This window comes from Zingiber officinale, chromosome 5A (genome assembly GCF_018446385.1).
Source record: "Zingiber officinale cultivar Zhangliang chromosome 5A, Zo_v1.1, whole genome shotgun sequence".
In the NCBI taxonomy this organism is placed as follows: Eukaryota; Viridiplantae; Streptophyta; class Magnoliopsida; order Zingiberales; family Zingiberaceae; genus Zingiber; species Zingiber officinale.
The window spans coordinates 80,196,852-80,223,752 of record NC_055994.1 but is presented as its reverse complement, the minus strand read 5'-3'; the positions used below and the strand labels follow the sequence as shown (position 1 = coordinate 80,223,752).

At 39.7% G+C, this 26,901-nt stretch overlaps 3 protein-coding genes across 4 annotated transcripts; 2 read left to right on the top strand and 1 right to left on the bottom strand.

The window, feature by feature from the left end:
* Positions 1–392: 392 nt before the first annotated feature.
* LOC121979691 (ethylene-responsive transcription factor ERF027-like) lies at positions 393–12,165 on the top strand. Its single transcript, XM_042531680.1, has 2 exons — positions 393–535; positions 11,387–12,165. The coding sequence occupies exons 1-2, from the start codon at positions 393–395 to the stop codon at positions 11,982–11,984; spliced, it is 741 nt and encodes a 246-aa protein (XP_042387614.1). The 3' UTR covers positions 11,985–12,165.
* Positions 12,166–13,365: 1,200 nt separating this feature from the next.
* On the bottom strand, positions 13,366–18,525 carry LOC121980712 (barley B recombinant-like protein D). Of its 2 annotated transcripts, XM_042532876.1 has the most exons (4): positions 18,271–18,525; positions 15,403–15,623; positions 15,179–15,255; positions 13,366–14,547 (listed from the first exon to the last, which is right to left on the bottom strand). In XM_042532876.1, the coding sequence occupies exons 3-4, from the start codon at positions 15,245–15,247 to the stop codon at positions 13,579–13,581; spliced, it is 1,038 nt and encodes a 345-aa protein (XP_042388810.1). In that variant the 5' UTR covers positions 15,248–15,255; positions 15,403–15,623; positions 18,271–18,525; the 3' UTR covers positions 13,366–13,578. The 2 variants fall into 2 exon arrangements, with proteins under 2 accessions (XP_042388810.1, XP_042388809.1); XM_042532875.1 differs by lacking the exon at positions 15,403–15,623.
* Positions 18,526–19,897: 1,372 nt separating this feature from the next.
* Positions 19,898–22,092, top strand: LOC121980710 (probable lysophospholipase BODYGUARD 1). Its single transcript, XM_042532874.1, has 4 exons — positions 19,898–20,692; positions 20,769–21,103; positions 21,193–21,392; positions 21,599–22,092. The coding sequence occupies exons 1-4, from the start codon at positions 20,032–20,034 to the stop codon at positions 21,948–21,950; spliced, it is 1,548 nt and encodes a 515-aa protein (XP_042388808.1). The 5' UTR covers positions 19,898–20,031; the 3' UTR covers positions 21,951–22,092.
* Positions 22,093–26,901: the final 4,809 nt, after the last annotated feature.

The following is a 26,901-nucleotide window of genomic DNA, read 5'->3' as shown; positions in this document are numbered from 1 at the left end:
AACTAATGATGTTAATTATAGAACTAGAGTTGCTAAGCAAACTATTGATTTTCTCTTTCTCGTCCTTCTTTGATTATCTAGCTTGCCGGAGGTGTTCAGGAAATGTATTTTCCATATATCCTGATTTACCAGATCCCTTACCTTCTCCCTTTGATGTCCCATCTGACTCCATTTATGAGTATTTCTTTGGACATCCTAGACCGGGTGGACAAGATGAGTTAGATGTTGATTTTCCTACCTTTGCAGCCCTAAGACTATCTGCCTCAGATTACATTCTCTTTAAGATTGTCACAAATTGTCTTCTGCCAATCACATCTAAACCCTTGTCAGAGATCCGACCATATCATTGCCTGATGCTTTATGGATTGCGTCGGCGTCTTGATTTTGACATCATGTCGAGCATTTATTCGTCTCTCATCTCCTACAATGAGCCTAACAGCTTCACCGTTTATATGCCTTATGGGCATATAATTACGGATTGGCTCGAGATCCTACAGATTAATGTCTCTAAGGGAAGGATAGTCAAGATGGTGAGGCAGGACTGCAGACTTGGAAAACGTGTATTTTCTAAGTCTGGCATCATAGGACAGTATGGGACGGTTCGTTGGAAGGACGGGAGAGCACTGGGTGAGTTGCCACGGGCACCTCCACGACAGGTTGATGCTGCTCCTGTTGCTGTTCCTCCTCCTGCTACTGCTGAGTATGGAGAGGCAGATCCTGATCTGCGCTGACAGATCACTGAGCTAGAGAGACGCATCGATCAGCACGATGAGTTGCTGGCTGCTGAGCTCCATGGGTTGTGCGTTCGGATTGACCAGCGTTACGATGATCTACGCAGTCAGCATTTGGCGACGCAGCAGGTGCTTCTGGGATGGATGGCCAGCTACCCACCTCCGCAGTATTACTCGTGCTATCCACCCTCGAGCAGCAGCATGCCGCCTCAGGGACTCATTCCTCCAGCTGATGATGATGATGCTCCTCATATTGAGGATGTTGATTGATACACCTTGTTTTATGTTGGTCATTTTGATTGCCTATGTTTCGGATACTGTTTGATAGATACATGTGTCTGACCTGGATATTAGCTGTTTTCATATATTTATGCTACTCGTTTTTCTATTACTTGCTTCTCTTTATGTTTCAGTTCTTATTGGCTATTTATATGCTTTTCATATGCTATATCTTGATTGTCTCTTATTTACTGTCCGATAATACACTTAGTGTAACACCCACTAAGCTTTTAAGATAAATATGAGAATGATGAATTTGCCTTAGAAAAATATTAGTAGAATGTTGAACCAAAAAGAAATAAAAATAGGGAGTGGTCAAGGATTGAACCTTGAACCTCTCATGATGTAAATGATAGGATTAATGGGTAATAACCAGTTGGGATAGGAATTATATATTGATAGCAAAGGAGGGAAACTCATGATAAGGATGAGAGTAAAAGCTAGCCAAAAGAAAGCAAGAAAAGAGCAAGAGAAAGACAACTTGCCTTCCTTCTTTTCTCTCCCTCTTCCTCTCCCTTTGCTGTGACTTAAAGAGGACAATTAAGGGGATTCATTCCCCCTTGTTTCATCATGAATGATGAGAACAAATAAATAAATAAAATTAAATAAAATAAAAAAAAGGGCTAAGGGAGAAGGAAAGCAAAAACCAATTTTGCTACCTCTTCCCCCTTAACATAAAAGGGAGCATGTAAAAAGAAGATTTTATTTTTCTCTCATTTCTCTCATTCTCTCCTCTCCACCACCGAGAGCCTCAGCCCCCTCTCCTCCATTTTCGGCCCCCAAAACAAGGTTCCTCCTAGGATACAAGGAAGGCTACTAAGGGAAATCAAAGGAGGAGAACAAGAAGAAGAGACCCTTTCTTCCATCACCACACTTTAGAACCACAAGCGAAAAGGAAGTAAGTATCCTCTCACCTGTGGTACAAGTGGTTTTAATGTGTTTTTGGATTTTATGAGGATTTTAAAACCTAGAAACAAAGTTGTGAAAATTCGGCCAAAGAAAGGACTTGTTGATCCTAGGAATGTTTAATATAAGCCTTGATTCATGATAATTTTTCTATGCTTTGTAAGAAGGTTTTCTCTCATATTTTTATATATATGTGATGCTGGATTAGAGATGTACCTAACCCTAGAGTTTCCGCCAAAAAGGTTTTATAAGGGCTAGGGAATTTATTTGTTTACCTAACTTGCACAAAACCCTCTAAATAAATGGTTAAGGATCCATTATTGTTTTCATACTTGAAGGTTACTTGGAACCAAAAGTACCCCACTCACAAGTTTTGGCCAAGGAAGGGTTTAGGGTTAGGAAGACTTTGAATTTAAACTCACCATGTTTATATGATAGAATATAGAGTTTCTTAAAGAGTTGCATGCTTGTATGTTGATAGAAACTCATGAACATCACTTTTAATGTTTCGGCCATGGTAAGGTGGATGGTTTAGAATAGCTTAAATAGACTTTTTTAACATGCTCAAAACCTCCATGACAATAAGATATGAAAGTTGTTTGATGCTCCCATGCTTAATTAGAGTATAGGAAAATTGGTTGCATGATATATGATAATTATGACCACAAGGGTCCTAGCTTGTTTGTGAACCAAACTTATATGTATAGTTTCTTTGATATTTTTGCCATAAAACTTGTTTAGGTTTTCCATACTTTAGGCCACCTAAAACCTAGTTTAAAGACTTGGAAGGTTTCGGCCAAACATATGCTATGAGATAAAGAAAGGAAAAACCTAGGAAACCTAAGACACAATTTAAATGTATGCTTATAGTGCTTGACTTTTATACATGTTATGAAATGTGTTATGACTTTCTATGCTTTTATGCCATTTGAACAAATTCCATGCTTGATGAGGTTCGGCCATGTAGGGTTTAAAGACCTAGAAACCTTAAAATTTAGACCTCATGTGTTAAAGATGCTTCTTATGAAATTGAGATAACATGTTGATTGTGTTCACATGCTTATATATTTAACTATGATTCAAATGGACACCTTAAAGTCTCGGCCATGAAGGGATACATGCCTTAGAAACCCTAGAACTTACATTGAACATGCTCATGTCACTCTCCATGAAATATGAAATGTAGAAAGCTAAAAATTCAAATGCTATATGTTGTTAGTGACCTAAATTGATGCTAAGGGAAGTTTCGGCCATGACCACTTGTATAATGCCATTTATAAATTTATACATGATGTTAGAGTAAGTTCACATGCTTGTATGCTTGCTTGAAAACCTAAATGAGTACTTGTAAGTTTCGGCCATGACATAATTTTAAGGGCTTAAAGGATTTAGGAACTAACTCAATTGTGCTTACCATATTCCTTAAAACAAATGCTATAAATATGGTTAAGGTTTCCATGCTTTATGTCATTTAGAACCTTGTTTCACACTTGTTAAGGTTCGGCCAAATGAGGTTTAAGGACTTGGAGAACTTAGAGTCCAAGTAAATCTTGTTATAATACTTCCTATGAAAATGATATGTGGATGAATTAGGTTCTACATGCTTGGATGTTGTTTAAAACCTGAATTGGCACCTAAGAGGGTTTCGGCCAAGATAAGAACCCAAAGGACTAGGAAGCTTAGTACCCAAATTAATCATGTTACATTGTTCCTTATGATTGGATGAGCACATGATACACTTTTATGCTTAGACATGTATGCTTGTGAGCTATACAAGATGAGAATTTCTACGATATGTTATGAGTTCAAAATATGCATGCTTTGATGCTATGTTTAGTGCTTAAAATATGCATGCTTTCATGATATGCTATGTGGTTAAATTATGCATGCTTGATGATATGCTTTATGCTTAAGATATGCATGTTTTTATGATCTATGCCTAAGTGATGCATATTGTTATGATATGATGTATGCCTAAGTGATGCATACTTTTATGGTATGATGTATGCCTAAGTGATGCATACCTTTATGACATGATGTATGCCTAAGTGATGCATACCTTTATGATATGATGTATGCCTAAGTGATACATACTTTTATGATATGATGTGTGCCTAAGTGATGCATGCTTTTATGATGTATGATATGTATAAGTATGACATGTACTTTACTTTATATGGCTTGTACCAAGGGTGTGCTCCATAAGCGCCCGGGGTCGATGGAATAAGACTTGTGCCTCATTAGGGATGGGCTCCTAAGTGCCCCTAGGTCGATGGAGTAAGATTCGGGCCTAGTATGTTGCCTTGTAGGGTTTAAGACTTGCTACCTTGGACCTACATAGGTTGCGCGCAATATGTAAGTGGTACATGGTCGGGATCCCCTTTAAGTTGAGATTATGTTCAAGTATATATGTAACAAGAAATAGTTTTAAAGATCATGAGACATACACATGTTTTTCGGATACATGTTTTTCAAAATCATATTGCATATACCTTATGATGATTTATGATATGTCATGGTTAGATATGATTATGTTATGTTCCATGATATGTCCATGTGTAGGATATGTCATGACTCCTTATGACGATATGCCATGATTAGATACGATTATGTTATGCTTCATGCTATGCTTTACGCTATGATATGCCATGACTAGTTATGATTTCTTCATGTTACATGATATGCTTAAAAGAGTATGTTACATTATGTCATGACTAGTTGAAATGATGCCATGTTGAGACATTCTTTGATTATACTATGATTTTCGGTTTTAGTGAGTAGGAAAGGAACTTACTGAGCCATGAGTGCTCACAGCTTACTGTCCTTGTACCACAGATAAAGGAAAAAGCTGGATGAGCTAGAGGAGCAGCAGGAGAGGCAAGGAGATGTGTGTGGCAGTGGCTAGGCAACCAAATAAGAACTTGCTTTAAAAACTTTTAAAGAACTATGCTTTAGTATCATGAATTGTAGTACCGTATGTGTGACTTGATGTTATGTTTCTACTAATTTTGATATCATGTTATTGAGGCCATGATAGTGTAGTTCGGATTTGATGAAAAGGAAAACAAAAGAAAAGTTGTTATTAAACAAAGAAAATTATTTTAAATCTTCCGCTGTTTTAAAAAGAAAAATTTGTACATAGAGTATCGTAGCCCCGTCCCTTAGGGTTAGCAGGGAGGGCGGGCGTTACAGGTTGGTATCAGAGCCAAGTTTTTGCCAGCTCACTACACACACATCAAGCCTTCGACCTGCCGCTCCAAGTAAGAATGTTTATGCTTAATTTTCTTGTTATATGCTTATGCTTAGTTTCATGTTATATGACTTATGCTTTATTTTTCTTCCTTGTTATATTGCCTATGCTTTATTTTCTTTGCTATATTGCTTATGCTTTATTTCCTTATGTTATATTGTTTGTCACTCTATTCTTTATTTTTCCTTATGTTGCTTATGCTTTAGTTTCATGTTTTGCTTGCTTATGTTTGATGCTTTATTCTATGCTTTTAGTTATAATTTAGATTAGGATTACATATTAGTAGGTTAGGAATAATACCAGAACAAATAGATAGAAACAAAATAGTACGTTAGATTGGCTAAAAATGATAACCACTTACACTAGTCTATTTGTCATTATTTAGATAAACATGGTTAGGACACGCAATGGCCGAACCGAGGGGACAGTGACTCCACCAGACCTGACACAGGTAGTCACAGACCTCCAGCGTCAGATCACAGAACAACAGCAGCTGATCACTACCTTAATGGGTCAGCAAGGCAACCCAGTTACCCCACCGGCAAATCAGAATACACTACCGGTTATACCTACAGCCGCGCCAGTGCCCCCGGCAGCCCCTACTCCGATGGTCCGACAAGAGGCCTATCTGATTCAGTGGCAAAGGCTTAAGCCGGAAGCCTTCTCGGGAAACTGCGAACCATGGGATGCGCAAGCCTGGCTCAAGACCGTGGAGAACATAATGGAACTACTGGACTGGCCTGAACACGAGAAGGTCAAATGCGCGTCATTCTGCCTTACCGGAGATGCCCGGATGTGGTGGGACCGAGTAAAGGCGAAAAGACAAATAAACCAGATGCAGTGGACAGATTTTGAGACAGAGTTCTTAGAAGAATTCTTCCATATGCAAGTGACCAACAAGCACTATGACGAGTTCACTGAGTTCCGGCAAGGTGATCTGTCAGTTAACGAAGCCGTCAAGAAGTTCAACCGCCTAGCACGTCTGTGCCCAGAACTGATCCGTACTGAAAAAGAAAGGGTCCGGTTAATGTTAAAGATGCTCCGACCCGAGATAGCTCTGAACGTAGCCGGCGGAGTTAATAGACCGCAGACTGCAGAGGAGCTAGTCAGCAGTGCCCTGATTACCGAGCACTACCAGAAAGCAATGAACAAGGGCAAGAACTAAGCACTGACCGGAGGATAAAGATCGCACAATACCAGAACCGACTGGAAAGGAAACTCAAGTGGAAAGAGGAAACAGTGGAACAACAGAAAAGGTGGTCCGGCCAATAAGCAAACCAAGTACCCTCAGTGTGCCACATGTGGAAAGACGCATTCTGGAGTATGTCTCCTAAGCACCAGAAAGTGCTACAACTGCGGAAAGGAAGGTCATTTGGCAAGAAATTGTCCTACTCAGTCTCAGGCACTACCTCCGCAGAACAGCCAGAATAGGAGTACCCCTGCACAGCTTCACCAGATGCATACTGCCATAGAAGGGACTTCAATCAGCCAAGGAAGATTGGAGGCCCCTCCCACTATGACCAATGCCAGAGTCTACTCTCTCGCTCAGGATGACGTGGCGAACGCCTCTGCCATCGTCTCAGGTCAGCCACCTAATTTCAATCAATATGCTAAAGTTTTACTTAATGCTGGAAACGAACCAATATGGGAATCCATCGAGGAACCGAGACGTGTTTTGTATCCTTGGGTCGAAACTATGTCCGGGCGACTTTCTACCCTCACCATAACACCGACGTTATTTGAGAGTATACTGGAAAAGCAAACCAGTGACCAAAACCTCCAGAGAATCAAACAAGAGACTTTGGAAGGGAAGAATGACGGGTTCCGTATCGCGGACAACGGGATATTATACCTCAGGGATCGGTTATGCATTCCAGAGGACCCAGAGTTGCGAAGGAAAATACTGGAAGAAGATCATATAACACCCTATGTAATACACCCGGGCTCCACTAAGATGTACCAGGACCTGAAAAAGAAATTTTGGTGGTCCGGTATGAAAAGAGAAGTGGCTCAGTATGTCAGTACTTGCCTGACCTGCCAAAGGGTAAAAGCTGAACACCAGAGACCGGGCGGATTACTACAGCCTGTCCAAATTCCAGAATGGAAATGGGAAGAAATCTCTATGGATTTCATTTCGGGTCTTCCCAGGACGACAAACGGATATGACGCTATATGGGTGATTGTAGACAGATTGATGAAGTCCGCACACTTTTTGGCGATCAAAATGACTTATTCAACTGAACAACTAGCTCAGTTATATGTTAAGGAAATCATTCGACTACATGGTATTCCTAAGACCATTATTTCTAATAGAGATGGTCGTTTTGTTTCACACTTTTGGGAGTGCGTTCAGAAGACCCTCGGCACGAAGTTGTTATTTAGTACAGCTTTCCACCCTCAGGCCGATGGGCAAACTGAAAGAGTGAACCAAATATTAGAAGATATGTTAAGAGCTTGTGTCTTGGAGTAGGAGTCACCGAAGACTCCGAACCAAGTAACGCCTCGAGTTCTTGTGTTTTTATTCTGTCATTATTTCTAAATTTCCCACTGCGTACTCATTTTAAAAGAAGAAAAAGTTTATTTTTAAAATCACGTGATTCATCACCCTTCACGTGCGCACCGATCCTACATTATCGATTGGCCACTAGGTCTAATCGATTGGCACATGCGATAATCGATTGGCAGCTCTTGTCAATCGATTAACACTGACTAGAATCTATTGGTAGCTGAAGCCAATCAATTGGTAGTGTTGTGTTTGGCTAAAATAATCTTATTTTGGCCTATTAAGTTATGTTTAGTCAATTTAGCTATTTTTAATACTATGAAATGTTTTGATAAATATTTAAAAGAAATTTTCATGATGCAAATGAGAAAGGAATGGTTAAAGAGGACTAATTTAGAGTTAAAGAAGAGGTTTAGATTCAAAGTTTAATTTTTAACTTCATGACTCAAATTTTGAGATTTTCTGAAGTTTTAGGAACTCAAAACCATTGTTGGTGCAATGGTTAAGGATAAAGCATGTCTTGAGGGAGAGATATACCTTAAAGGCATGATTTGAATAAAAAAGAAGATTTTTAGAATGATATTGGTTGAATGCTCAAGGAAGAGCATTGTATACAATGAAAGTTATGAAACTTTCATTACAATGTTTCGAGGTTAAGTAGGGAAGGCAATGAATCTGGGTTGGGGTGGGGTTGGCCAAACTTGGGACCCGCCCCGCCTCCCTTTGGACCCACCCCGCCTTGCCCCGCAAACCCGACGAGGCGAATCTGGGTTACACCCACTAAACCCGTCATATTTTTTTTTTTGAAATACAAAATAAAAAAATTTTCCAACATTTATATTAATAATATTTTGTAACCAAAAAATATTATCACAAATTAAAATCTATCAATTTTGATTCAATTAAAAATTAGTTATCAATTTTTATTCAATTAATAATTAATAAAAAATAAAAAAATATTATACGAGGCGAGTTCGATTAAACTCGTGACCCACCTCGAATCCGCCTTAAGACTTATTTAGGCAGGTCTAAACCCGCCCTGCTAGGGCAGGTTTATTACGGGCCCGAATTTCAACCCATCCCATTACCATCCCTAAGGTTAAGAGGATTGAATCTTGAGAGAAAATTTTTGAAGTATGTCAAAAGAAAAATATGTAGGGTTAAGTTAGGAAACCCTCATTCATGTTTTAGCATGGTGAAGAAGGAGGTTGGACTAATATGGGTTAGCCTAACTTAAACATATTGTGAAATATCAAAATGAGAGAGATTGTGTTAGATCAAGACGCACGTGAGAGGGGGTGAATCACGTGGTTTTAGAAATTGACTTTGTCGATTTTGAACACAAAGTACGCAACGAAAAATCAAACATGAAAAATAGAAATAGACACGATCGATTTACTTGGTTTGAAGCCTTCGGCGACTCCTACCCCAAAACACAAGTCCCGCGGACCTATCAACGGGTAATCCACTAAATTCTCTTCCGGAATCGCTGGAAGAGTAATCGAATATAAAGAAAGTAAGAGAAGTGTAACACGCTACACTTCCCATTTACAAAAAATAAGTACATTAATCAACTTTTTACTAAACACTTATTTGTAGTCGGTCAGCTCGAGCTCGGTATTTGGGCGGCTTCTCTGTGGCAATCGGACGTAGTAGAGTCACAGTAGGCGAATAGCAACAAGCCGAAGCAGGCAGAAAGCCGATTGGACGTGTAGAAGCTCATATAGAAGTTATTATTAAAGTCTTGGGCGAAACATCCTTTTATTGAGCATAGAAGACGCCTTTCATAGCCTTGAAGGCGCTTCCAATGTAAGGAATCTGATCCCAAACTACCTGCTCTTTATCTGCGCAAAGTCTGAATTTTATCTTATGGAAGACGCCTTCCATACTATGGAAGGCGCCTCGGGCACACTTCACCCGAGGCCTTTTATGCTTTTATTACTCTACAAAAAGCATTAGTCCAATAATTTGCAAGATAATGTTAGCACATTAATAATAAAAAGTAGTAATTAGATCATGTCTCTCCAAGACCGTACGCATCACCCGCCGAGGCGTCATATAAAGGGGGGTCTATGCACCGGTGGAGATACACGTTATTCATGATTCACGCTTGCACTTACTGTTGCCCCGCTTTCTTCTATTATTCCGATGACTGACTTGAGTATCAGAGGGCCGACGACGGGACCCTTCCCTGGTCCAACCCTGGCGTTTCATGTGTTACATAATTGAGCGAAGTCTATATCCAGTCAACACAGGAGTCACATTTCCGGCTAGTCTTTTTCACGATTTTCGGATAACATCAATAATAATTACGAGATTATTTTTTTAATATTATAAAATCATAATTGATACACAGTAACATCTCTCATCAAGGTATATTATAACAATTATAATTATTCCAATATAAATATTATATAAGTTATAGGATCGTTAGCAATTATAGCACAGTTGGTATTACGGTATCATAATTATTATACTATCGTCAGAAACAAATCTAAAACAGATTGAGAATGTTATTTTGATAATAATATTTATTTATAATATAATAGATAATTTGTCAAGAAAAGTGAATAAAGCAGATCTTTGACTCTGCCCTAACTTCGCATGCAACTTGATATGTCGGCTGGATTTTATGCGCCTTATTAATGTTATTTAATTTGATCGCTGTCCTTTATGGTCGTTATTTTGATTCATTTAAATATTTGATTTAAAATAATTTTAAAATATCAATTTATAAACGTGCTGTTTTTCTTTTCTTGTTTTTTATGATGATATTTTAATTATTTAATTATTATTAATTTATTTTCTCCCCTAACGACTTAGATTGTCTAGCAAATTGGACACATCTAGCGACTCAAACGAATTGAGTGAATTTTAAGGAAAAATAAATAATTCAGTACATTTGGAAAAAAAAAAAAAAAACTTTATAATATAGGGTAGAATCGAACCATCAATTTTTAGAAACTTGGGAGCAATTTAAGTATCTGAGATAAGTGATTAGTTCAATCAATTACCGTTAACATTTCTGATTTAATTCCGGTATAATGTATTGAGCCTCCGGTCCAGCTCGGATGAGCTCGAATTGTGAAACAGAGCGATTTGGCCTTAAATTTGCGGTCTAACCGAGTGAACCGTCCGGTCCGGTTCGAATTTTAAAAAAAATACCGCAGTAAGTATTTGGGACAACAGCTAATCTCCAGCATGCAAAGCGCGTGCCGCCCAAATCCACCTCTCCTTCGACGCGAAAACCCCACGCTTACGCCGCCACCACCAACGCCGCCGACGCCGCCGCCGCTACTTAAGATCTTTCATTTTTTACCGCCCTTATAAGAAATGCTTCACTTCCTCGGCATTAACCTCCCCTTCGAGCTCTCGCCCTCCCCTCTCATGCATGGCGGAACACACTTCTGCACAGGGGCGGATCTAGGATTTTAAGTTTAGGGAGGCCATATATCAAGTGACGAAATTAAAATAATTATTAAATATATTCTATAATAATAATCCTTCCTAACTTTCATGAATAATATATATTTAATTGAAATATGGAAAAAAAAATAGTCCTCTAAGGATTCGAACTTGAGAGGTGCGTTTGAAAAATAAATTATACATACCATTAGACCAATAATGCATATTACTTTTTAAGGGTCTAAATAATATATATACTAAACTATTTTTAAAAAATTAATATAAAAATAATATTATTTAAAAATTTTGGAGGGGCCGTGGCCCCCTCGGGCCATTAGGTAAATCCGCCCCTGCTTCTGCAGGGGGACACGGTGACCAGGGGCACGATGCGCCGCTGCTCTCGCCAGAGCGGCGCTACCGCGGCGTGCGCAACCGCAGCGGCAAGTGGGTGTCGGAGATACGCGAGCCGCGGAAGGCCAACCGCATCTGGCTCGGCACGTACCCGACAGCGGAGATGGCGGCCGTCGCCTACGACGTGGCGGCGCGCGCCCTCCGCGGCGCCGACGCCGTGCTCAACTTCCCCGACGATATCGCCGACCGGCCGGCTCCAGCGTCGGCCTCCCCAACGCACATTCGCGCAGCGGCCTCGGCGGCCGTGGCCGCGACGCTGAAGCAGGGACCGCGAGCAGAGCACGAGGTGGCCGCAGAACAGAGCTCGGCGGCCGCGGCAGCGACGGAGGTGGTGGAAGGAGGGAAATACATTGACGAAGAGGAAATCTACGAAATGCCGCAGCTGCTGGTGAGCATGGCGGAGGGGATGCTGATGAGCCCGCCGCGGCTGAGCCAGCATGACTCCGACGATTCGCCGGAGGTCTCTGTCGCCGGCGAGGGCCTGTGGACCTATCCGTAAATTACGTCATTATGGGTAGTATTTTGTAAAATTAATTATTATTATTACCATTATTAGTACTGTTATTATTATTAGTCCATTTTGTGGATATATATATATATATATATATATATATATATGTTATACAGACGTATTTTCTGTATTAATTAATATAAGAGGAATGGTATTATGGCTTTATCTATACTTTGGATAAATTCGCATATATTAATTTTAAAGGCTTTTATCATAAATCTCAAGCTTCTATTATTTTTTTAAAAAAAAAAACAATAGATGAATATTACAATTGTATAGACTCAATTGTTCTAATTAAATCACAATTTAAATTTTATAATCATATATAAAATTATAATATTATAAAAATTTACAGGAAATGAGGAAATGCAAGGCGGAAAAGCATGCGTAAATCTTGTAAGATTGACTTGACTTTAATTAATTTATTATTGTTATTATTATTACTAGGTGAGAAATAAGGATTGGGGAAGAACAATATGAGTTATGTAACTTTGGACAATGACTTTTATATTTGTAGATATGATAATATGATACATGTTGCTAAGAAATTTGAATTAGTATTTGGTATTAAATCGAATTACTCATATTATGTCATAAGATGATTTGTACATTTTGGAGATCATGAGATATCTTTCAAATGAAATAATAAAAACTAAGAGCATCAAGTGGAGGAAAGTTTGATAGGAAATGGTAGAGATGACAATTTAGTTGGAATAGAGCAATGCCAAATAGGAATGGGAGTTTGTGATCACCATGCCAAAAGGAAATCGTAGATATGCTAAGCATGATCGGGTGACCATTCCTTCACCGACGACAAGCATCCCTCCATTGCCAACCACCGAACCTTCTCATCAAAAAAGCACCAACCCCTTCATCTCCTTGATCGACCTCAAGAAGCAACCGAGGATGCATAATTACAAATAATACATGAGCTTATTATTATTCATCCTTAGTTATTTTTCCCTTTCTATAATTTATTCTTTAATCGAAAGGAACTACTACGTGTGCATAATGTATTTGACAAAGGCTAACAAAGTAAGTTAAAAGATGACTATGAAGAATGGATAGGATCGAGCCAACCACAATTGAATTGAACCATGTTAAGTAACCATCACACCTAACTTGGTTTAGTTGGACCACAACACTAGAGGTAAGGGAAATAACACAACTAACTTTGACTCAGGGAAAGAGAACTAACCAAGATAGAGCATTCACATAGGCTTTCTCTTGGTCGCCAAGCCTTGCGTTCTCAAGCTCCACGGCCATCAGGCCAACCACCATTGGCAGAAGGTGGGACGAGAACAAGCTCGGAGTTGAGGTCCAATTTTGGCTTATCCTGTCAAATTTCTAATTGCACAATGCAACAGGATTGGACAATGAAGAAGTGTATTAACTAATATGTTACAACCACCAGACACCATGATGACAGAGTCAGTGTGTTCGCTAATGCATGGATAATGATATACATCGATCTAAGTCTGTCTTACATTTGTAGATGGCTATTTCCATACAAAATACTCACCAGCGGTCGAACGCGGTAGGGCATTTCACAATGCTCGGAAACTCAAGAAGCAGTTGGTTCTCACCTGATGGTGATGTAGCGATTGGTTCCGTGCTTAGCCCAGTGGTCCTTCAAGTCCACCGGCTGGGACAAATCGTGCCCTTCTGCTGCAAGTCTGCCGAGGAGTTTTCTGAATGCACTTCCGCTCATTTTACGACCTGCAACTCGCGCATGGCGCTTGTTAGGCATGATTGGCAATGGATACATGGAAAGAGTCATGGTGCAGCAAGCAGACTGCCATCCACCATTCCCCCACTTGTAGCACTGCTGATACTTCCCGGTGCACGAACAGACAGGCACAGGCATTGCCAAGTCATCAAAGGAAACCTGGTTCAGACTCAGGTCTTGACTCTTCCACTCATTATACTTTGTCAAGGAAACCTGTTTGTTTAGATCCTCTGCAACGCCAATTTCACCCTTCCATTCGCTAGCTGTTCTTGCAATAGTCACCTGCTTGTTCAAATCGTCGCCCACACCCTTCTTACTCTTTCGAGATGACTTTGTCATCTTTTTAGCTGACGAGTCTTGGGTTTTGGTATCCTTCCTTGACCTTTTCACCTTGTTGAATTTCATTCCAGACTCGGAACCACCAGAGCTGGGAAATGCATCATTAATAGGTGAATCTTGAGTTTGGCAGCAAGGAGCATCATGCGATTGGTGTGCTGGAGAGGGCAAAGGCTGAAGATGTTGCCGCTGGTTATTGTAGATGTGCTTTGTACCACGAGGAACAGAACAGCTAGCTGCACAGTTAGTGTTCATGCAACTCTCGCGGGCATACTCTAGGGCGGCAATTGCATTGTCCCGTTCAATGATAACACCATTCCTCTCAGCAATTGCTGTATCACGCTGGAGGTATGCCATGTCTCGTTCGACCAAAGCAGTCTTCTTCTCAGCAATGGCAATGTCACGTTCTTGGAGCGCTTTCTCCCTCTCAGCCATTAAGAGTTTTATGGTTTGATTCTCCTTAAGCTGGTGTTGAGGCATCATCCACTGTAACACCAACCAAAATTAGATGCATACCAAATTGAGAAAATGAATGTGTTTAAAAATACAAATTATTTAATTATAAACCAAGGAAACCATATAAGTATTCATGTGAGTTACAATGCTCATATACTCATCTTGCATGAGCACAATTTGAGGTTTTTTTTGTAGATAAAGCACAAGAAGTCAAGATTCAGAAATTCCAAGGAAACTGAAGCAACAGAACCCAGAAACAGATATTAGTTGCTAAGCAGAATAAGTCAAAATTTAGGAATTCCAATGAAACTGAAGCAACAGAACCAGAAAAAAAAACATACTTGTAACTTCAGTAAAAGACTACCAACAAGACACAAATACCTTCATTCTGGTTTATAATTGGAACTTGCAAATTTTTAATAAAAATCAACTTTCAGAGAAAACACAAAAAGGTTTACGATTGAAATATTCAAATATATAAACATTAACATAGAGAAAATATTTTTTTTCAGGAACTAACTGTTACCTATCAGCTTGTTCAGTTGAAATATTACATTTTAAAACCGAAAAAGTAATTTGCCTAATCTTTAAGGTTGTTAACCATTAGAATGGGCAAAAAAAAAAAGTAATTAAAAACTCAAATATTGGCGCAAAACGATACCTGTGCATGAACAGCTTTATATTGGTCATTTTTGTGTCTCGCATTTTCTCTATGTCCCACCTCATCCATAAGGGAAACTGAGACAAGACATATCAAAAACTTCTGTTACCAGCTGAACACAGGAGAGTTCTCATTTGGTGAAAACAGATAATACAATTTTCAAAATTATCACTGAACAAAATAAAATATAAAGCACAATTGAGAAAAAAAATTGTGAGGCTTACATTGAGAAATATGACGGCAAAAAAGAACTAGTCCTGTAGAAAAAAGATTATTCAACTCTGGCCAGATATCACCATGCTCTCTTTAAATAGCATTACCATTGGTTTATGAAGGTAAAAAAAAAAAAGAATGCTCAAGGCAGAAAGCAGATTTCGCATAAAAAATCTCATAGTCTTTGGTCATGCAAATAGGTATTTGCAAATTGGTTATCGACATCATAAATCTGCATACGCCAGATTAATTTTGTTAGATTATATATAGAACATGACAGCAATTGTCAGACAAAGATAAATAACAACAAATTCCTATAGCTAGAAGAACACAGTATTTCTAATCTAGTTATTAAAAATGTTACGTAACATAATTACAGAAGTAAGAGCTGTCAGAGTAAATAAACATAATTATTACAAATGCTTACAACTATCAGTATGAACACTTCGGCTGTGATTACTTCAAACAAGAGAAGGGAGAGGGAAAGGAGAGAAGTGAAAGCAAGGGGAGGAATCCTAAGGTTGATTACTTGGTGCTGATAAAGAAAAGAGAGGAGAGAGATGAGAAGAATGAAAGAATCAATTAACCTTGCTACGACACTTGTCACCTCACAGACTGATGCCTCAATGCCCTGGTGATGAATGCCATATGGGGCATAGAGGCAAAGGCATTACTGTGTTCTTGCCCATTGGAAAGCTCTTTTCTTCATTTCGACCTGTACATAGGCAGAAAGTAAAATTGGCACAAATCCTTTCCACAGACTCCCATCTGCAATCATTGGAAAGGGGCATCTTGTTCCTACCCTTTATGCAGAATCAGAATCCCTCACAGTAAATTGTAGCCTTAATAACCATTCATGTTTTATATTTGACCAAGTGGAAGAAAAGAAACTCCAGATTGCATAATCTTAAGATATGAGTAAATCGTTAACATGGTATAAGATAACTTAGACTGCAACTTTTGCATTTCCAACAATGCATTAACCCAACCAATGCTTTCATTCCATTTCCCCAAACTCTCTTAGACAAGATTGCTCCTTAACAAACAGTATGAATTTTTTTAATTTTTCATTTCCTTGATTGTGTTATTGTAGTTGTAGTTGAATAAGAGAAATTCAATCATCATAATTTCTCAATCATGCATTTTATCCAGTAAGTTGTAGTTCTGAGCCAATTAGATCCAAAATGCTTACACAATGATAAACATCAGAGTTGCCTGACTACAAAGATGACACTACAAATCAATACTAGTTCAGTGGGCATGCACAAATATTTTGTGGATATTGAGTCCTTCAGACCACACATGGAAGGTTAAACCAATTTCTCAGTGGGTTAAGCCAAGTGAAGGACACTGCAGTTGCACAGAAGAGCAATGGGATGACATGAACATTAAGCTTTAAATTCTTATATTTCTCCTCCCCTTCTCAATCTGTTCAATTTTTCTGATGCAGTGGGCAGAAGTGCCAGGTGGTCTAATTTTAAGAAAGATAAAATCAACTTTCTTGAAAAACAGGATGGGTCTGATTCCACCAATTTGAAAAGAAAAAAAAAATACTTTCTAGGAATGGTCTTCTAACTAAATTGATTTTCTAAAAAAGGTCTTCAAAAGAATCTGATTTATAGGAAAATAAAAGATCACCAAACTATACAAAGACATTTTGAGTTGGCACAATAATACTATGCTAATTCCCAAATGTAATCATAGGCATATGTTATTTAGATGACCATATCCAGTGCCATATTTAAATAATTTATAATATTCAGTCGTACTTCACTTGAGTGACTTGTTTTGAGCAACAAACGACCTTACAACTTATCACTTTTAAGTTTTAATAACCCTACGGCACTAGTGATTACTCGTATTTGCGTTTCTGTATGATCAAACAAAGCAAACATCAATTATTCTTGGAAAACATCATCAGATCAGTTAATTCTGATTGGAGAACACAGGAGTGACATTAATAGCAAAATAATTATAAAAAATAATGAATGTACTATATAATTTAAATTTACATTGCATAAAACAATATATCATTAGTGGGAAAATGTACTAGTCTAAACAGAAAAGGAATACCACCTTTTAAGTTACAGTATTATATAAAACAAATTATATATGTTCAATTAATAAATTAGTAAGTTAATCATTATATCCTAATTTTGGAAGCCGCAAAAGGTGATAGGTAACGTTGAACACCTAAAGATTTCTAAATTTCCATAAAGATTATCACCTAGACTTAAATGTTTATCTAAACTTATTAATCTAGTGTTATGAACAAATAAATTTTCCTAAAACCACCACTAACCATTAAGTTTTATACTCAGAGATAGATTCCCTTACAGTACTCATCAAACAACTTGAAAAAGTGAAAATGTTTCTATCTGCCATTGTTTTATTTATTATCAACAAAAAATCTTACCTTTCATCTTTAATCTATACATTTATCAGGGAACAGAAACTATCCAATGCTTATCTAGATGCACAAAACTCGGCAAATGGAAAATGTTTTATCCAGAGCAAAACTTGATATCTCAAACAAAGCCTACTAATAGAGAAATGTATTGTCCAATCAATTTCGGTTAAAAGAATGAAGTCAGATCATTACACAATCGCCTTCATTCTACATGATGCATTGCAACATTTGCAGCAAACAATGCTTAATTCAGAAGAAGAATAAAGCTTAAAGCAGTAAAAGTTGTCCAATTGTAGTCACACTCAAGAAGTCGAGTCAACAAAAGAAAAAAGAACAGAGACAGAAGAGGTAAGGAAGAAAAGGGGCATTGGGATGGTTACCTTGTCGTCCAAGAGACAGCAAAGAGAGAACAACGTTGGAGGAAAAGATTCCAGCCATGAGATAAAGAGAGCAGGGATCGGATACTTACCCAGGAGGAGTTTAGCGGAGATCACGATTGGAGAAGCTGCGACACCAGTGGGGTGAGCGCAGGGGCATCACGGTTCAACGAAGCAACCATTTGAGCAAGATAGCCGCACGCCGAAGAATCTAGATGACCAACCACCGGCGACAAAGAGGCAATGGCGGAGGCGGAGGAGCGGAGACGGTGGAATCGCATCTAGGGCACGGCAGGCGAAAGGGGAAGAGGGTGATGCCACGGCTTCTGATTCTTCGGTACTTGGGGTCGCGAGCATCAGTGCAATTTCCAAAATACACCTTGACAGTTAATATTTTCCAACATGGCCTCTTAAATTTACTTATTATTAACAAAACCTAAAAATATATTTTATAAAATTTGATTTTTTATTTTAAGACGTTTTAGAATAATAATATAATATGCATTTTATCATTAACAATTTAATAATGATAAATATGAATTAAGAAAATTTTCGTAGGTTTTTCTTGGTCAAACCTTTTTCTTGGAAGGCGAAATCCATCGTATCATATTTAATGCTCTAATAAATTTCATACTTATTGAAAAATATAAAAATTAGATTTTAGATTAAAAAATCAAAAACACCTCAATATCAAATTATATAAATCATAAAAATATTTTAAAATAAAAAAGACTGAAATAATGATAAAATAATTAGAGTAATTTATTCATAAATTAAATAATGATAAGAATTTCAAATGTTTATGCATCAGGAAAAAGAATATTATATGAGATAGGGTACTTTGAAAAAAAAATGAAGGATTAATTTTATTTTTTTTTAATAAGTGAATAGGAGTGCTATTATATATTTTGTATTAAAAATACTTTTTATTCTAATATTAATATAGTACTATTATATAATATATAACATATTATAATATGAAATTTAAATTATTTCATTTTAATCAAAATGATTATACATAGAATATTATTACATTGAGATATTTTTTTATCAATTTAATTAAAATTATTTTAAAATAATTACAAAACTGCTGCATAATTATAACTGGTATTTAAAATATAAAATCAACTTAATTAAAATTATTTATTTTTGAAATAAATAATAGAATAGAATATTATTTTATTTTTTAAAAAAGAACTACAACCTTCTTATTTTTACCTTTAATTTGTCCATCCTCCCTTTCATCTTGATGTGCTGGTCACGTGACCCCATGCTAGTTCGGGTGCTGCGATTTACCTTCCTCACGATGGCCGTGGGTCCGGTCGGTGGAGGTCCTGGGGGCGAGGGCTTCGCCTTTTGCTGCAATTGATGTGCTGGTCACGTGACCCCATAGGTCATCCGAGTTGGTATGTGGTGGGATGCTTGTCACATGAGATCGCGGGGTCGAAACTCGGGGTAGTCGGGGCATAAATCCCCGGTCCCTGTGCAACTCACCCCACCTGTCACATGCTCGCTCAGGATGCTATGATTTACCTCCCTGGTGATGGCCTTGGGTCGGGTGCTACGGGGGCGCTGGGGACAAGCGATTTCGCCTTTTGCCACTTGATGTGCTGGTCACGTGCCATGCCAGTAGTAGTGGGAATAACTCACAGATAACTTCTGAAGTTGCCAGGAAGTTCAACTACCACCTACCCCCTTCTCCTTTCTCCCACATCCCAATTTAATGCTGCTACCTCTTCAATTCATCTTCATCTTTTATAAGTCTCTCCTCCTCCGGCCACCACCTCCGGCCCACCACCACCACCACCTTCAATTAATTTGTTTCCTTACATGCAACATTTTATATCAAGTACATGTCTCAGGAGACTAAGCATTCTTCTTCATTTGGACTCTGGTTGCCGGCGATGGCATCTGCGGCGGCGGCGGTGGCTCGGATGGTGAACGAGGCCGTGAGCCTTCTGGTATTTATCGTGCTGGATTTACTAGACGCATTGCTGTGCTTCGTGTACAAGATGGCCGACTACGTGATGGAGGAGTGCAAGCCCTGCTACTGCTCCTCCTCCTTCAACTCCTCCTCCGACGACGACGATGACGTCATCCTCGTGGCGGAGAAGGGCGGATCGAAGCTCCTCTCGTTGACCTCCTCCGCCTCCTCCGACGACACCAAGCTCCACCTCGAGGACATCTCCGACACCCTCTTCCTCCGCCCCTGCCTCCTCGCCGACCTCGCCCAGGCCGCACTCCACGACCTCCGCAAGCTCAAGCTCGTCTCCTCTGTTGCTTCCTCTTCCTCCTCGTCGGCTGCATCCTCCTCTTCCGCCACCACCACCTTCACCACAAACTCCGCCATCGTCCGTGTCCTCCGGGGGAAGGTCGGCCGCGCCCGCGGTAAGGCAGCGACTCGGGGCGCTTCTTCCCGGAGCTGGACAGACTGCGCCTGCGAGAGTTGCAACCATTGGAGCTCCCCTTCCGGCGAGCGCGACGCCCTCTTCGTCCACGTCGAAGGTCCTAAAGGTATGGCGATCTATAACTAGTTACAGAAACTGCACTGTAACACCAATTGTTGCTGCAATGTTTTGCGATGAGACAGGGGAGAAGGTGGCGGAGGAGGATGTTGTGTTCATCCACGGGTTCTTGTCATCGTCGGCGTTCTGGACGGAGACGGTGTTCCCGAACGTGTCGGAGGCAGCGAAGTCGAGGTACAGACTGCTGGCGGTGGACCTGTTGGGCTTCGGCCGGAGCCCCAAGCCGCCGGAGTCGCTCTACACCCTGCGGGAGCACGTGGAGATGATCGAGCGGTCGGTGCTCCGGCGGTTCCAAGTCAAGAGCTTCCACATCGTGGCGCACTCGCTGGGATCCATCCTCGCGCTGGCGCTCGCCGTCAAGTACCCCGGCGCCGTCAAGTCGCTCACTCTCCTTGCTCCGGTGATCTCCGACAGTGCCCAATCTATTATGTTCGTATATAATCATCTGTCTTTTGTTTGTACTTATTTGAATAGTGTCGGTGGTGGCAGCCATATTTTCCGGTGCCGAAGGGGGAGCACGGGACACATTACGTGCTCCGGCGGGTGGCGCCGAGGAGGGTGTGGCCGTTGATGGCGTTCGGGGCGTCGGTGCTGTGCTGGTACGAGCACATCAGCCGGGTGGCGAGCCTCGTGCTCTGCAAGAACCACCGCCGCTGGGAAAGCGCCTTCAAGTTCGTCACGCGGAACAGGTCGGAATATGCTTATTTTGTCGCCGGTATATTCTCATTGTCGCATGGATAATTTTCAAAATGACAAAGAGATTCGACGATCAACAGCCTTTTTTAAATATTAAAATATCATCTAAAATTTCATTTTATTATCAAAATATTTTTTTCCATGTTAAATAAGTAATTTATTATTATTATTATTATTATTATTATTATTATTATTACAGGATTAGAACATATTTGATGGATGGGTTTTTCTGCCACACGCACAACGCCTCGTGGCACACCTTCCACAACATCATCTGCGGCGCCGGCGCCGGCAAGGTGGAGGCGTACCTGGAGGCGGTGGCGGAGCGGCTGAGCTGCGACGTGGTGGTCTTCCACGGGCGCGACGACGAGCTTCTCCCCGTCGACTGCAGCTACGCCGTCAAGTCGAAGGTCCCCCGCACCCGCGTCGTCGTCGTCGACCGCAAGGACCACCTCACCATCGTCGTCGGCCGGCAGAAGGCCTTCGCCGGCGAGCTCGTGGACATCTGGGAAAACGCCAATAAATGCTGTAAAGAAACCGAAAAAATCTGATTAATTAAATCAACCAATCAATCAATCAATCCTCCAATGTCATATTTGATCGATCGCGGATTAATTAATCCTTCTCTTCGAGCATCAATTTGATTGTCAATTTGCTGTTTTCGTTTTTGTTTTAGTAAGTTATTCAATGCGATATGCGAAGCATTATTTCGTGTCAGAATCATCAATATCTCAATGAATTAATCTTGATATATCACAAAGGCTGGAACAGGAAGACTCTGTGTCTCTGACTGCTAGCTATAAAAATGTCCAAGTATTTTGATCATTTACGAAAAAGGACGAGTGGTTCTTAATATAACTGCAAAAATATTAAAAGCAGGATGAGGTAGATCAGTGTCAGTCTTTGACGACTCTCGATCCATCTGATTATCAAGAGTAGTCTCTTCAGAATACTAGCCAGTGGGTCGCCACCAAGGTACTACGTTGGTGAGCTGAATCATGAAACTATGATAGAGCAATATCACTAGCTAGCGACCACCAGTGTAGGTGAGCAGGCGATGGAAATGGCGTCGGTTTGGTGCTTAGAGTCCAAACCAATGATCACCAGTTTAATTGCTTCCATGTGTAATAAGCAAAGCTTGTGGTTGAGTTCCACTTGGATTTCTATACTTAATTACCATTTAATTAATCCATTAGGGTAAGTTAGTGGAGTTTAGTTTATATATATATATATATTTATTGTAACGACTCGGTCCTTTGACCTCTTGGACAGTCCTTGTGGCGGCCCTTATGTCATCGGTCTATTTGACGACATCTCATCTCATGTCGTCGACCAACGACCTTTGGCCGTGCCGTTATTCACTAGGACTTTCCACCCCTGGCAGTGAATTTTTACCTCCCCCAGGATTCGAACTCTAAACCTCCAGACTTAAGTATTAGAGTTTATAAATCCTGATAACCAAATGAGATTGAAATTATGACGCGTATATTTTTTGACATGTTTTTATTGTACTAATAACCAACAATCATCTATAATGTATTTCCTCCCTATTAATGTAAAAATAAATTGATAAGACACTTAGAACGAAGGAATTATATATATAAATAATCCACGAGGCATATTTGAAAAATATTTCTTCTAAATACCCTTAAATCCTAAATCTCTATAGAAACTAGTGGAGATTAGAATATTAAAAAAATTATTTTTTAAATAAAATATATGATTGATGAGACCATGAATATCTAGTTAAATGTTTACCTATATGGTGGATGCTCTAAAACGGGAAAAATAATAAAAGCGTTTTTTTTATTAGTGGTAAAAGGATCAGATTTCGTTTACTATTTTTCTTTTTTTATTTTCAAATTTGCGTAGATTTTAATTATCTTTAAAATTAATTAAATTATAAAATTAAATAACTATATTACTATAAAAGATATATAATATGAGTACTTCATTTTTAATTAACACTAATCAATATTTTTTAGTTGACAGTTGATATCCGGAATAACTAATTTTAAAAATGATCAATCTAATTCTATGAAAATTTTTCACCGGACAAATTTAGAAGTGCTCACAACAAATGACCGAACAGCTTAATAATATCCTACATTTGTCATTCCGTAGAAAAAAAAATTATCCTATAATATTTCGTAATTGAGAATTAAACAATAGATGTTAGACTGCATCATAGTCTGGACCGTTATAAATATGTAATAGTAGTTGCTATAACATAGACATAAACACATGTCAACACATATCAACATTTACTAGTTATAATATCATAATTTAATTAATATTGGTAAATATTATATAGTGTAACTATTACGAATTTACAATATAGATAATTTATTATATCAATTGATCCTGTCCTAAAGCAATAAAGATAGCTAACGCCTAACGAGGGATATAGTTCTACAGTTGAACATATGAAGACTCCACTCCACTCCATAAAACTAAGAACGTTAGTGTGGACTAGGGAAGGGGTCCCTAGTGTTGGCCCTTTGACGCTCAAGTCAGTCACCGACAACAATGAAGAACAAAGAGAACTGTAGCAACAATAAAAACGTAATCACAAATAACGCATACCTCCATAGGTATATGAACCTCCTTTATATAGTGGCCCTGTAATGTACATGCACACTTTTCAAAGCGCATGTACATTTTCCCATTTTTTTTATAAAAAAATAAGTTAGAAAAGTGTCTCTGATACCGTTCCTTAACAGGACATGCAATGATGCAAATTCTTAATGTGACAGTAGGAAGCTTCCGTCATACGGTTTGCCTATTAACCATACTTTGTTGTCAATAGCACAAACTCCCAAAAAAATATGATGGGTTGTACAAGGGGTTCCACTGTTGGCCGAGTGGGAGAAGCTCGGCCAGGACTCCCCGCTTTCTCGCTCAGAGTAGTTCTCCTCTTAGGTGTATGACTCAGTAGATCATCGCCGTCCGGCCGGACTAGCAATTCGGTTGGACTAGCCTTTATAGTCGCTTGGTTCAGTAGATCGCCCTCTGCCTGGCTAAACAAGTGGTCCAGTTAGACTAGAATTTTTATGGTCGTCGTAGTTGTGAACATCTGGTTTCTTTTATTCGATCCCCAAAGTATCAAGGCACTGCCTTCATATGGTCGGATGAGCGGTCTGGCTGAACAAGCCACTGGGCGACTATTTGGTTATGGGACCTTCTTTTGCAGAGTGGACAACCATAGCCGCATTGTCTTTTGAGGCCTAATTGGCCTGTTGCCACTCGCTCGGTCGACTATGTTGACTTTGCCCCCCACGTCGACTGCTCTTCCCATCTTTGACCCATCCTTGGCGGGCCCCCCTTTATCGTCGTATCACAAGCTTTCCTCTTAAGTTTAGTCGAAGGAAGCTGTAAGTTCGACTGATTGGATGATTAATATTTTCGGCGACCTTGTCGCCCGATCAGACCTACATTACTTTTCACCACTCGACGTTATTTTTCATTGATCAAAGGTTTATAGTCGCCGCTCGACTTTGAGTTGCCCTGATCAAGGGTTTATAGCCACTGCTCGACTTTGCTTGGATTTAGAGTCGCCACTCCGCTTTTATATCCACTGTGGTTGTATTCTGCAATGAGACTGATGATAGTTAGTCTTCGGTAAGCCACCTTATGGCCATCTCTCCGATCGGCCAATTCTTAGTCCGATCGGGATGCTTGTGGACGACCCTTAACAATTTTTTCAACATCTTGCCACCTCCTACGGCTCTTTAATCTCAACATAGCCGGCACCATCCAGCAGCTGAAGAATGGTGGCCACCTGTCTGTCGATGTCTCAATTATATCCGTTCGGAAGGATGAGCTTGTGGTCTCACTCCCCGTGGACATTGTTGCTAATCTAGTATAATTTTTCTCTACCAGCATTTTGTAACGGGAAACAAACTTTGTAAATTTTTTACAAGTGTTAATCCATGCGCCCCCATTAGGCGTTTTAGAATTTGCCTACTTTGTATCCTCTTTATTCTTTCTATATAACTTAGTCACCCCGTGCAATAGTTTGAATCTCCCATGAACTACGATTGAGCGGCATCCCATTGTAGAAAAGGAGAACTGGCGCTTGGCTCGATCGGGTCCAATATCTCCCACACTTTGCATTTTCATGTGAACATTCCTTTCTGCGTAGTTATGATTCGCCCGGTCGGGTTGAGAGTTTTTGACACTTTCATTTTTATTCGAAAGTCTCGATGACGACCGCTAGGCTTTATAGTCGTTGCTCGGCTTTCAATACTTTCTTCGAACTTAGAATTTAGGATTTATAGCCACCGCTTAGCTATTAAACCGAGGTTTATAGTCGCTGCTCGACTATTGATTATTTGATACCCTAGGGTTTATGGTCGTCACTCAACTATTGATTACCCCTCGTGCTCGAGTTTATAGTCGCTGCTCGGCTGTTTACAATTTATTTATAGTCACCGCTTGACTGTTGCTTCGCTATCATGTTTGAGTTTATAGTCGCCGCTCGGCTGTTTATAGTTTACCGTTCAAGGGTTTATAGTCGTCGCTCAACAGTTTACAGTTTACCATTCAAGGGTTTATAGTCGTCGATTGACTATTTACCATTTACCGTTCAAGGATTTATCGTCATCACTCGACTGTTTATAGTTTATCGTTCAAGGGTGTTAGGGTCGATTGATGCTAGAGGGGGGTGCATAGCTCGTTGCCCATTCGGTTGCTTTCTTTGATGATGTTGTTGCAGTGGAAAACACTAAAGCAACTCTCACAATACTAACACAAGGGATTTACTTAGTATCCACCTCAAGAAAAGGTGACTAATCCATGGATCCAGTCCTCACTCATTCATCCACTATGAAATAACTCCTTCTCGATAACTATCGGAGACGGAGAGGCCTCACACAAGCTCACACACACAGATATACAAGAGAAACGAAATACAAGCTAATATAATATCAAATCTTATAAGATCTGCAAAAACCCTAGCTTGCTTCTCCTTCTTGTATGGAACGCCTCTTGACCTTGAAAGTACAGCAATACTTTGCTCCAAGATAACTTCAAGAACTGGCATGAACCTGTGAGAACAATCGCAAGAAGAAGTGGAGAGAAAAGGTTATCAAATCGCTGTGAGGAAGAAGGCTTTTGAGCGTTTTCTTCGCAACGGTCATATCTCAATCAATTGACCAATCGATTGGGGAGGCTTGAATCGATCGGATGATCGATTCAGAATACCTCTGTGCTCTGCTGGAGAAGGCCTGAATCAATCAACTAATTGATTCAGCCTTTATCGCGACGCGTGTGATTTCCAGCCCCCCCAATCGATCGACCGATCGATTGGGGAAGCTTCTATGCCCGTGATTTAGGCTCTCAATCGATCGGCTGATCGATTGAGCTAGCCTTCACTCGCGGTACACCTTCAATCAATTGGTTGATTGATTGAGCCAGCCTTCACTCGCGACATGCCTTTAATCGATCGGCTGATCGATTGAATCATAGTTCAATCGATCGACTGATCGATTAACCTTCCTT

Excerpts from the sequence above, each read along its gene's own strand:
- LOC121979691 (XM_042531680.1), top strand. The coding sequence starts at position 393 with ATGTCGAGCATTTATTCGTCTCTCATCTCCTACAATGAGCCTAACAGC. Across the intron at positions 536-11,386 it reads AGGATAGTCAAGATGGTGAG|GGGCCGTGGCCCCCTCGGGC; the intron begins GCAGGACTGCAG and ends AAAATTTTGGAG.
- LOC121980712 (XM_042532876.1), bottom strand. The coding sequence starts at position 15,247 with ATGGATGAGGTGGGACATAGAGAAAATGCGAGACACAAAAATGACCAA. Across the intron at positions 14,548-15,178 it reads ATAAAGCTGTTCATGCACAG|TGGATGATGCCTCAACACCA; the intron begins GTATCGTTTTGC and ends TTGGTGTTACAG.
- LOC121980710 (XM_042532874.1), top strand. The coding sequence starts at position 20,032 with ATGTCTCAGGAGACTAAGCATTCTTCTTCATTTGGACTCTGGTTGCCG. Across the intron at positions 20,693-20,768 it reads CCACGTCGAAGGTCCTAAAG|GGGAGAAGGTGGCGGAGGAG; the intron begins GTATGGCGATCT and ends GCGATGAGACAG. Across the intron at positions 21,393-21,598 it reads AAGTTCGTCACGCGGAACAG|GATTAGAACATATTTGATGG; the intron begins GTCGGAATATGC and ends TTATTATTACAG.